At 39.2% G+C, this 11935-nt stretch overlaps 1 protein-coding gene across 1 annotated transcript in view; it reads left to right on the forward strand.

Annotated features, from left to right (window-relative positions):
* The window catches only part of satb2 (SATB homeobox 2), a 41145-nt gene extending 31567 nt beyond the window's left edge, over positions 1 to 9578 (forward strand). The window contains exons 12-13 of the mRNA XM_016286420.1: positions 651 to 845; positions 6229 to 9578. Coding sequence (XP_016141906.1) covers positions 651 to 845; positions 6229 to 6849 — 816 coding nt within the window. The 3' untranslated portion in view covers positions 6850 to 9578. The remainder of the gene's footprint in view (positions 1 to 650; positions 846 to 6228) is intronic.
* The last annotated feature ends 2357 nt before the right edge of the window (positions 9579 to 11935 follow it).

The following is an 11935-nucleotide window of genomic DNA, read 5'->3' on the forward strand; positions in this document are numbered from 1 at the left end:
CATGTTTGTGTGTGTGTGAGGTGTGTGCAAAGAGCCTCTGTGGGTGTGTGTGTGTGTGTGTGTGTGTGTGTGTGTGTGTGTGTGTGTGTGTGTGTGTGACAGATGCGGTTAGGTCTCACAGGTCTGGGGTCGGGTGGTGGGGGGTCATGGCTGAACGCGCCCATCTGCTGCAGCTGGCCAGGAGGAGCTGAGGGAGAAGGAAAGAGAGAGAGAGATGCTCAGGTCATTAACAATGTGTGCTGGAAGTGGTTGGCTGCACACAACAGCTGGTGTCAAAGACTGGCCTAGTCTAGCAGAGATAATCAAATCTTCCTAATCTCCCACCATTTAACTCTCTCTTTCACACACTCTCAGCTCCCTCGCTGCACTTGTGATTCTTTGTGGTGGTAGTTGTTTAATGTAAAGTAAACTTTACAGTCATAAAATAAACATGGACAAGGGGTGAGTTGCTTCACATCCCATTCTGCCGATCATGTCCACCTGTTAAAGAGACATAAATGCCCCAAAAACGGAAGTTAGTCTCTATAGTGGCACTTTAGTGGGTAATGAACTAAGAAGGCAAGGCATATATTGTTACTATTTAGTGTTATTTTTGGAAAAATTCCTTCAGCAAAACAAAATGTGTAATGAAACCTTGTCCCTTCTACAAGGGATGGCTGTGCGAACTGCTTCGCTGGAAAGAGAGTCCCAGTCCGGAGAACAGGACTCTCTGGGAGAACCTGTGTACTATCCGGAGGTTTCTGAGCCTTCCACAAGCGGACAGGGATCTGGTGTATGAGGAAGAGTCCCGCCATCACCACAGTGAACGGCTGCACACTGTACTACACTTGCCCACTGACCCTCAGGTGACTTTATGAAAAATCTAAATGCATACTTACATATTGCATACAAAAATGTGTGGCAAAAGAAAGCAATTTAATGTGACATTTGAACTGCATGATGGTCATATTATGAGAAATTAAATGTTCCTTGATTCCTCCCACTCCAGAAAGACCAATTATTAAATGTTTGTTTTTACCTTCTATAACTTTCTGTTGTCAGGCAGATAAATAAATGAACACAATTTATATGCCCACATTTATGTCAAAAACAGTGTTCAGAAAATTCACTTTTCTGCATATTTTTATGATTCTAACAAAGTGTCAAGCAGGATTTGCATAGAGTTTGTTCCTCAAGTTGTTCCAAACCTGTACAAGCTTTTTTCTTCTGTTGAATACAAAATAAGATATTTTGAAGAATGTTGGCGGAAGCCATTGACATCCATAATATAGAAAAAAAAATACTATGGAAGTCAATGGCTACAGTCAACTGTTTGCTCACCAACATTCTTCAAAATATCTTCTTTTGTATTCAACAGAAGAAAAAAGCTTGTACAGGTTTGTAACAAGTGGAGGGTGAGTAAATGACGGCAGGATTTACATTTTTGAGTGAACTATCCCTTTAAAAGCACAGCATTAAAAAAGGCCCTGTTAAACACAAAGAAGGTTGACTCCGATCAAGAATGGTCCAGTAAAATGTAATTTACTTATTTCTATTTCTGTTTTTGTCCATTAAAAAAGGTCTGTTTAATTCTAAGAGAGAGGGTGTTTTTGTACAAGAAACCTTGAATAACATTAAAAGTAAAAATTTATAATTTGAAAAAGACTTAAAGGAAAGAGGAAAGAACAATTTTGAGTTCTGCTTAAATGTTTTAAGCATACAGTAATTCTCTTTAGATCATATAAATGTGTTCACTGTGTACACTTCTTTGAGGCTTCAGGTTTAATATCAGCATTATTCATGCAGCATTCCTGCCAACATCTAATAACCCAGCACACCCCAACCTCTTTAATCTCTCTCTCTCTCTCTCACACACACATACACACACACACACACACACAGAGAATTTCAAATAACATGCTACTGATTAAATGGACTTTCCCCTATGCTAGCCAGGGTCATTATAGTGAAGACTGTGGACAAACACTTTACCAGTATTAACATAGACATGCATTCATACACAGTACGCACACACATTCTACACATGAATACTTATATGTAAATACTTGCACACACAAACGGCATACACATAAATCTACAAACACTTGGAGCAATGCTTTCCACCTTCTTTTAACCTACTCTTCTTTCTCACCCTGCCAGTAAAGCATTGTGGTTTAATTCACTCACAATGATAGCTGTTTATTAACATTTATTAACTTAAGTTGAGCAGCCGTTTTAAGATTAAGTACTAACAAATGGAGACAGAATGGCTTTCTGTTACTGTCTTAGCCCATTACATCTCCTTCTCTCTTGCTCGCTTTCTCTTTTATGTCAGTGGAATAAACAGTCTGTTGGCAGCATGTGTGTGTGTAAATATACTCATTTATGTGTTTTGGGCGCAGAAGGAAATGCCCCATTAGGACACACCCTGACAGACAGTGCTACCACAGCCCTGATATTAATAATTACGGGAAGAGAAGGAACACACACACACAGACACACATATATGCACATACACACACGCGTAATGACTCAAGGGATTTCACTACAGTAAGTCTCTTTAGTAACTCCACACAGCTTTGACCATGAACTCTTGCGCAATATTGATCATAAAATATGTTGAGGATAGTCAGTGCATTTACTAAAGCACAATGTTGCTAAAAGTATCTGTACCAGGCATTTTTTCTATTATTTATATATTTATTTATTTATTTATTTATTTGTATTATGTACTGTATATATCATACAGAGCACATATTGTTGTATTTATATTCATACTGTTATCTTTATTTGAAAAAAATATTAATGTAATATTAAAATATAACATTATAATATACATATGATATAACATTTTCTTTTAATTTTGTTTTTTATGTGATGCAATATTTTGTTGCTTTTTGAGACTTTTATTGACAGTGAATGTAGATTCAGAATTAGTGTCCTGCGTTCTTTTTTTTTTTTTTTTTTTGTAGTAGTAGACGTAGTAGTAATGAGGGTCCCTCCTCATAACAAAATACCCAGCAGTCCCCTCGGTTCCAGCCTGCCTGCCACCACAGTACATGCGTCCCAGCTGCTTATGCAGACATGAACATGTTAATGAATAAACACACATGCGGCACATACATGTATGCGGTTTATTTAGCAGATACCACCTCAGTGTGACCAACAGAATTAACTGATGTATTTACTTAACCCTTATAAGATCATCAAACATCACTCAATAATCCAGAACAAGTCCTCCTCTGGTTTTAACCATGAAATTCTGTAACATTGACGTGTCAAACAAAATAAAACATGTGATTTGTGTGCTCTTGTCATTACCCATTTAGAATAGATTTTGACCTGAGGAGAAGACATTCAATTTATATTTATTTGTATAGAGCATAAATAATGAACATAAATATTGTTCTAAAGTTTTATAGAGAATATTAGATTTTTGTAAAAAAATAAAATAAATTATTGCCATTTCAAATTCGTTTTTTAAGCACTCCATGACAGGTCCATGTGAGCCCCTGGGTGCAGCTCGCCCCACCTTAGGGATACACTCACACTAACACACTCTACATGTAGATGGCTGACCTGGTCCCACATCGTCTTCACGCTGTTTCTGCAGTGCATGTGTATGGTCTTAAGTGCCTCCCTTTGCTCATTTGGCAAGACATTTCTTATGAATAATTTCGCCTTTGTTTTTGTGAAATTGGATGCTGCAGTGTGCACTGGAGTGCCCTCTAGACCCTGCCATGTGGATTGGGACCCTGATTGAGTGCTGGCGTAGGAGGAATAAGATAAAGTCACAATTGTGCAATTTAAAGTTACATTGGGAGATGTCACATTTGCTAAAAAAAATTGTCAATTTTGAGATCAAATTAAATGATTATTATTATTTTTTTCTCTGAGGCAGTAACAGACTTGCATACTAGGAATAGTGAGTAATGCATGAGTACATTTCTTTTAATTTTGTGGATTTCCTAAACTCTACATATTCCCCCAAAAATATCAAAACACACACACATGCATGTACATGACTCACCCATTCCTGAGGTATTGCAATGTGGTGAAGAAAAATTATGATGCACATAATAATTGGAGAAGGTGAAGTCATGCATAAGCAAACCAACAGAAAAGTGTCTTTCTCATCATTACATATTTATCTGCCTGTTAATGGCGTCTCCAGTGGCAACAGTCCCTTTTAATCCTGCCTCCATCCCCATGAGGGCCGATCCTCATTAAGAATCAACTGAATTTTTTATGTTCTATAATTCTTTTATACTTCTTCACCATAATTTGCCTTAATTTGTGTTTAAAGGGGGGAAAAATATACTTTTTCTTAATTCAGTGAACTCACAGACCCGTCCCAGCTTGGAATTAGAAAAGAAACGATGGAGATGAATTTTGAAAAAAGTAAAGTGTGCAGGGAAAAATGGCCCTGTGTCCAAATGTGTCTCTTGTGGTTGAGAATATGTTGTTTAAGAACTGAGTAGGTGAATGAATTGGATGGTGGAGGAAATCGGAGGTTGGCTTTATAGCTAAAGCAGGGTTTTGAAATGGAGTCACTCCTCTGGCTTGGCAGAAAAGCTCTTCATTAACATCAACCATTAGAGCACAGGAACAGGCATCTTAGAATCTTTACTCTGAATGGGCTTTTGGAAGACTCACTCCATCTCTGAATTTGAAAATATCTGATAGGATGCCAAAACAATGGTATGTACCGTAAGTGTGCAAAGTCATTATTTAATGTTTGTGGTGTGCATTTTGGAATGTACTCTATATATGTCTTTGGAACGTACCTCAATTATTTCCAGAATTTCATAAAATAATATACACAACAAGAAAACATATACAGGATGAATGGGTTTGTGAATGTGTGTGTGGTCTCTTTAGCTAAGCTAACAGATATTTTGCACTGTTATGCCTTGTGGTCAATCTAGTTATTCACCATCTTCAAACGTCTTTGACATTTCTTTTTCTCGTCCTTTCTTGTGGCCTCTGTTTGTTTCTCTGAGACATGGAAAGTAATACATTATGGAGAAATAGAGAAGAAAAAGAATAAACCTACACACTTCCTGTAAAGCGCCAGCTCAAAACAGCCCCCACAAGTGAAATCGGAGCAATTTCATGGTCTGGCCTGCCCTCAATATTATTTAAAAAATACCCTGTTATTATTTAGGGAATAGAGAGAGAGCAGGAGAGAGACAGAGAGATAGAGGCGCATGACTATTATCTTTATGTAGGTCCTTTAATTTTAATGCACCGCAGATTTATAGCTTAGCATTCCAGTGTGGAGGCACTGGGCACCCCACCCTGGTCATAAACTCAGCGGGACAGCGCCACAGACTTCGATAGCTCAGCTGTGACACACTGCACCTTCTTTTGTATCAAAGCTTTCTAGATACATATTTTTCACTCTTACTAAATATCTTATATTTACTTCTAATCCTATTTTACCACTATTTTATACTCTGTCCCCCAATCCCCCTTCACTCCTTCCCCTTATTCCTGTTTTGGCGCCCACGGTAGAAAAAAATGGCAGATTTATTGAGAAACATATGGAGGGTCTGAGAACCTCTGTAAAAAAACAATAATGTAGCTCTGTTACTCTGCTAACTTGTTGGAAAATGCTAATGATTATACTGTTTTTGTATAAGACAATAGCATATGAAAACTATCTCACATCTCATGTCAAAGTCAAAAGTGTAATTTCTTGCTGTCTGTGTTTTTGCATTACTTTTACTGTTAAATTTAGCAGTCACTAGTCTGTGCTAACAGGGATGGAATTTATCCCTGTCAAAATGACAGATGAAACCAACTTGCCACTATACTTCAAATGGTTGTTTCAAAACATATCTCTTCATAACAGATTCTTTTGATGTATTTATTTTGGTTTTGGTGTGTATTTGTTCAGCTTCTTCCTCTGTTGAATTTCATGTGGTTGATCTGTCAACTCAGATGCTGTTAGTTGCCTTGATGGTCTCAAACCATGATGCAATGACAAGATATTTAATCTTGTGGAATTATGTGTACAATATACATAGTTAAACAATCATAGCCTGGAGCAGTCTGGTTGGATTTTTATGTGAGTTGATCACATACTCAAGTGCATAGAGGACATTAGCTCCAAGAGACATTAATTGAAAAGACACTTTTAACTTTTAAGCAGTTTTTCAATTATTCCATACTGCTGACACTTGTTTATAAGTTTAGGAAGAGATCACTCTGGCCCAACTAATAACTTTTCAACTTTCTTACCAGGCACTTCACAGACAGCCCATGCAGCCACTGAAGGACCACTCTCCCATCCGAGAAGAACCTGTTCCCAGTTCTGGAGCCGAAGAGAACCCTCAGGCTAATGCATGTTCAGGCAACAGCGGAGGGGATTGCAACATCACAAAAAAACCTCGCTCACGCACCAAGATCTCTCTGGAGGCTCTAGGCATCTTACAGAGCTTTATCCAAGATGTGGGCCTCTACCCTGACCAGGAAGCAATCCACACCCTTTCAGCCCAATTAGATCTGCCCAAACACACCATTATTAAGTTCTTCCAGAATCAGCGTTATCATGTGAAGCATCATGGCCGACTAAAGGAGCTCGGATCTGAGGGCGGCGGTGTAGACGTAGCTGAATATCATGATGAGGAGCTGCTCTCCAGTTCAGAGGATGCGGAATCCAGTGAAGATGGCCACGAAGAGATCTACAGTGGGCATGAAAGCACACCAGCCAGAGCAGCCAACTCTATCCCAACTCCAGCTGTTTCTTCAGGCCAGGATGAGAATAAAGACAAAGGCCTGCCCCTGGGATCAGCCAGACCCAGCTCCCTGCCTCCATGTGGTTCATCCCCAAGTCCCCGAGATCAGGCAGAATATCAGAGATAAAACGGTCTCAACAAAGACTATACTGTAGGTGGGGAAAGGCAAGGAGTGAGCACTTACAACTATTCTGTAGTGGATGAGAGAGTGTTGCGGATAGCTTAGAAACTTTCTAACAAAGACACAGTGTCCTCTGAGGACCCGTAAAAGGCAAACCAAACCAGACAAGATCTGCATTTTGATTAAGTTTTGGTGTAGAAAAATCAGTTGTGATCTACTCCTGGCCTCATACCTCACAAGTTACTTACAGGGGTGGCATGGTACGGAAGCAATCCCTACGGCATACTACAAGGAAATAATTTGTTTGGCTGGGAAGCATTTATTTTCTAGATGTAAATCATCAAATTAAGGCAAGATAGCTGCCTCAACCCCAAGATGTCACAAGCATTCAAACTTGCATGATAATAATGTCAAGAAGGCCAGTATTTGTGTTTCATTTCTAATCTGAGAGCAGGGGGTCTCTCGCAAAATACCACTATCCATGCCCCCTCTTTATCTCTACAGGGTTAAAATGGCAGGGACAGTGCTTTAGATGAGCCAATGATCTCCTATAGGACACCAACAACATCACTCCTGTCCGATCAGGGAGCCTAGTGGGCGGCTATGGCTGTCCTCATCTTCCCCTCCATGATGGGGCATTCTGGCAGTCGCCAACTGAGGGCCGTGCTCGACTGCTAAAGCGGTCGGTTGGGTTAGAGGTACAGATGAGATCTTGGGTGTACACATCAGCCAAGCCCAGGATCCCTACTATAAACACATGTGGTGTGCTGAAAGGTCCACAGTTAGCCCAGTGGCGCTTTTGAAGACTATGCCATCCTTCCCACAACCAGCCACAACCGTCATTCCGAGCAGTCCCACACAGTTCAAGAAATCACTTTTACCCCCACCACCCATGCACACCCAATACAGACTGTGCAATCAGTCACTCCTGTCCAGTGGTTGAAGGTTTGCTTTATACAGATATGTTTAGACCGTAGGTTTCATTCCAGTTTTGCTCTCTCTACATTTAAAAGACAGTGAGAATAAAACATAATTGGCAGGAGGACTGACTACTATGGGCAGAAGGACAACGGTGAGGGTGCAGTCTAACTGCATCTGCCTCTGGCCTAGTGGAGAAGAGCAAACCATTTCCAGCAACTGCGCTTGTGTGGAAGTGCGGTAGTTCTTCTCTCTTCCGTCACCTCCCACAGCTTTCTCTTTTCCTGACTGATGCCCACAATGTCCTGATTTGACCTCACTTACCCACACCCAACTCCACAGCACTATTTATTGCTATCTTCACCCTCAATTATTATTGTTGTTATTGGTATTATTGTTGTTATGGTTGTTCTTGCTGTTATTTTTAGTTCTATTTTCATGGTCTAATATCAGCTTTTGGCTTGCAGCAGATGTTTTGGTAATGAGAGACACGTTGTGAAAGAAAGAAACTGCCAAAACAGAGAGGAATGAATTGGAAGCAGTTACTGAAGTTACTGAGTGAATCATGTGATATATACTGCCAATTCTATCAGCATTATGTACTTTTCCAAAGAGAACAGCACTTGGCAGATGAGATGTTGAATATTAAAACAATAGAAATAAGAGGAATCAGTGGAATTTATATGATCTTTTTGTGCATAAGATGACAATCCTTCTTTTGAGCCAATCAGAACTCGGCAAGCATTTGGATTAAAACTTTGATCAGCGTAACCTGAGGCAACATGGCCACCTGTTTAAAAATTATCAATGACATCGTGGCAACACTTGTATCAAGGGTTCTGATTTGTTTTTGAGAATCAGCTGCTACTTGCTCTTTCACAGATAATAGACAAAATATTGTTGTTAACCTTATCCTAACCCTTAAACTATCTTGTTTCAAACAAGTGATAATTGTGGTCTATGTCCATGTTTTGTTATTACAAATGGAAATGTTTTGTTTAGAATCATTAATGTGCAAAATGCTGATGTGGTTCTTGCAATTACTTTGAGCATCCTGACTCTTTCACATAGGCACAGTGTCCACACCTGTACATGCCTATGACTAATGTATTCCAGCAGAACATTAGTTAAAAATGGGGATACACATACTGTATTTTTCTCAGAAGCTTAGATGGCATTCCAATCACAAGGATAAGCTTCTCACTCTGATGTCTGTGAGGTTGAATTGTAAGTATATAACCTTAAGAAGTCGTTCTCTAGTACATTGATCATTTGTCCCTGGTTATGATTTCACTGTGGCCATGCTGCATTTCTCACAAATTTTCAAGTAAAGACCAGACTAAGGCATCAAGGACTAGAGCTCTCTAATAAGATGTGCAGGAATTATGTGAATTCACATGGAAATGTGTTGGTGGCAAAAGAGCCTGATGTGTGTTATACCTATAACTGTTATAGGTTAATACTGTTATATAATAACACTTAGGCAACCTTTGACTATGTTGTGCTTCTCTGCTGCTCACCTCTTCAGAGAGATTGAACTTCTAACCATTTTCTGTCCTATTCCCCTATCTGCATCTTTGGCTCATTTTAATTTCACTCTTTCTGTTTGTTTGATTGTTACCTGGTCTGCATTTACCCAAATCTGAACTTTAAAATCAATCATAGGTGACTATACAGAACTTATGTACCTCCCTGTCTTTGATTGTAGGCCCCCTAAAAATTTAAAATTACTGTCAACAACCTTAAAAATCTGTGATTATGTGATTTTTCTTCATGTTCACCGACAACTGTCTACAGTCTCTCAGGTTATTTCAACATCTTACTAGTCATTAAAAACCTTTTATGTTAGTTACATTTACGTATCGTCATTCTCTCTAAGTGGTCAAAAACACTTTGTCTTTGTATCTTAAATGGAACAAATGTTAGAAGTTGCTTATCATAAGTTGCATTTGATAATGGAAAGAGCTATTGAATCACAATCTACACATCACACAATCTACACTGAAATCTTGGATACCTGCAGGTTTTGCAAAAGGTCTTTAATAACACGGTAGTGATTGATTGCTTGATCTACACCTTACTTAAGCCTGTCAATCATTTGCCAATTTTGGAGGCCTGAACCGCCCCTTTCGCTACACTCTGAACATCTTCTCCAAATCCTGCCACCCTGCCGAGTCTAGATCAGCTGGAGACAAGCACTTCTGATGAGTCCGTCCCTATACACCTCCCAAATTATCCTCATAAATGATGAAAGCATGTGCACGCATGTGTCTGTGTGTCCTAGACTGGTGTTGAACCTACCATGGGGGTGGCTTACCACTCAGCAGGTGCGAGCAACCACGCACTTTTTCTCCTCCATCACCTCCTCCTCTCTGTCTTTGTCAGAGTTAGTGGCAAGTGTGACGCCGAGGAGAAACAAAGAAGATTCCAAGAGTCCCTGATGAGCACTAGGTCAAGGTCACTGCCCAATTATCCATGTCTTTCATTTTCATTCTTTCTTTTCAGCTCTCTGTACCATCCTCTCTGTTCCCTCATTTTCTCGTTCACCAGGCGGGAAAGTAATCGTTCTCTCCCATGCTGTGGTGTCGAGGTTAAGTGGAAGTGATCATGTCTCCTTGTGAAGAGGCTAGTTCCTTGAGAGGCAGCAGACTCCCGGAGTTGCATGTCTGAGAAGTGTTGTGGTTAAGGCAAAGGCTTGGTTTGACTCTTTAGTTTAGCCATTTGTTTGGTATCTGGTCATCTACAGAGCCACTATAACATTACATTGACTTTCAAAGGATTTGAATGGAAAAGCTGAAGGCCTCCAAGGCCACTTTCTTATTTTTGCATACATTATTTAGACAATTAGATTTGGACGACCTGAACTTTATAATTTATCACATAGATATGAAATTTACAGATACACAAGTATGTCCTTAACCAAAAAATAAATAAATAAAAGGATCATAATTATTTTCAATACCCCATGGATTTCTGAGGAAGGATGTTTTTATTCATCTTGCTAATGCTTTAGTTTATCATACAGTGCCTCTGAACTAAGCACAATGCTCCAGTTCTTTGCTTCGGAGATGACAAAATTAGATGATCTCATAATTTTCATCGTTTTCATACTCATGAACGCCTACAATGTGAATCAGGATTGCCACTTCTAATTTCCTTGTCAATCGAATGCATTGTCATTATCACTAAGTGATAATTAACTTATGTGCATCATTTGGCTTTGTTTGTATGACAAAGTTTTTTTTTTTTTCAAATGCTGTTGTTTAAATAAAGTGCATTCAAGGAAATGGAACTATTGCGTGTGGGTTTGTTCTACCTGCAGACTGTTGACTAAACTGGGTGGTCCGCAGGGTAAATTGCTTTATCCTTCGTTCACATTACAGTACAGAAGTTAAAAGAAAGCTGTGACTAATGCACAATGCTATGTTGTATTGAGCAGAGGGATTAGAATTGGAGACAAATAAGTGGAAAGAAACAAAATACAGTTTCACTTGTACATTAAAGCAATCAAACCATAATAGGAAAAATGTTACTGGAAATGACAATGTAGCATTTCATGCTTATCCATTTAGGAAAATTTGAATAAATAAATCACTTGATACTGCAATCTAGTGAGTAATATTCCAGAATATTGCTTCAATGTCTATCCGAAGTGTCTCTATAAATCAGACTTGCATAAGTAAATTCCTTAGAATCAGACATTATTCAAAATATTAATTTCGTCCCAACTGAAACCAACCTGACTTTCATTTCAAGACAATAAACAAGAACTACACTGAGGAAAAGTTTCCTGCACCAATAATTCCACACCTTATTGCATTTTACAACCTGATTGCTAGAGGCTTTTTTTGCATTCATTGTGTGCTCTTTTGGGCTTATTGTGGGTTATGAAATGTACATTTACATACAAGTGATAAACTTTCACTGGCATTAAATCCACTGAATTGCCTCAGCATATATGACAAGTTTTGTTATCATTTATTATTCTGTGCAAAGATAAGAATTGCTTTAATTATGTGAAACCTCATCAGTCCCTTAACCACACGTAGCCCTTGGCACTAAAGCCACCACTGAACTCTCTAAGGTCCTCTCTCTGGCCACCTGCCAGGCTTCCCTCCTTTCCATGGTTCCCTTCTTGCAGTGGTGTCCTCTGGTTTTCATTCCACACCAGCCC

This window comes from Sinocyclocheilus grahami, unplaced genomic scaffold (genome assembly GCF_001515645.1).
Source record: "Sinocyclocheilus grahami isolate Dianchi unplaced genomic scaffold, SAMN03320097.WGS_v1.1 scaffold209.1, whole genome shotgun sequence".
Lineage (NCBI taxonomy): Eukaryota > Metazoa > Chordata > Actinopteri > Cypriniformes > Cyprinidae > Sinocyclocheilus > Sinocyclocheilus grahami.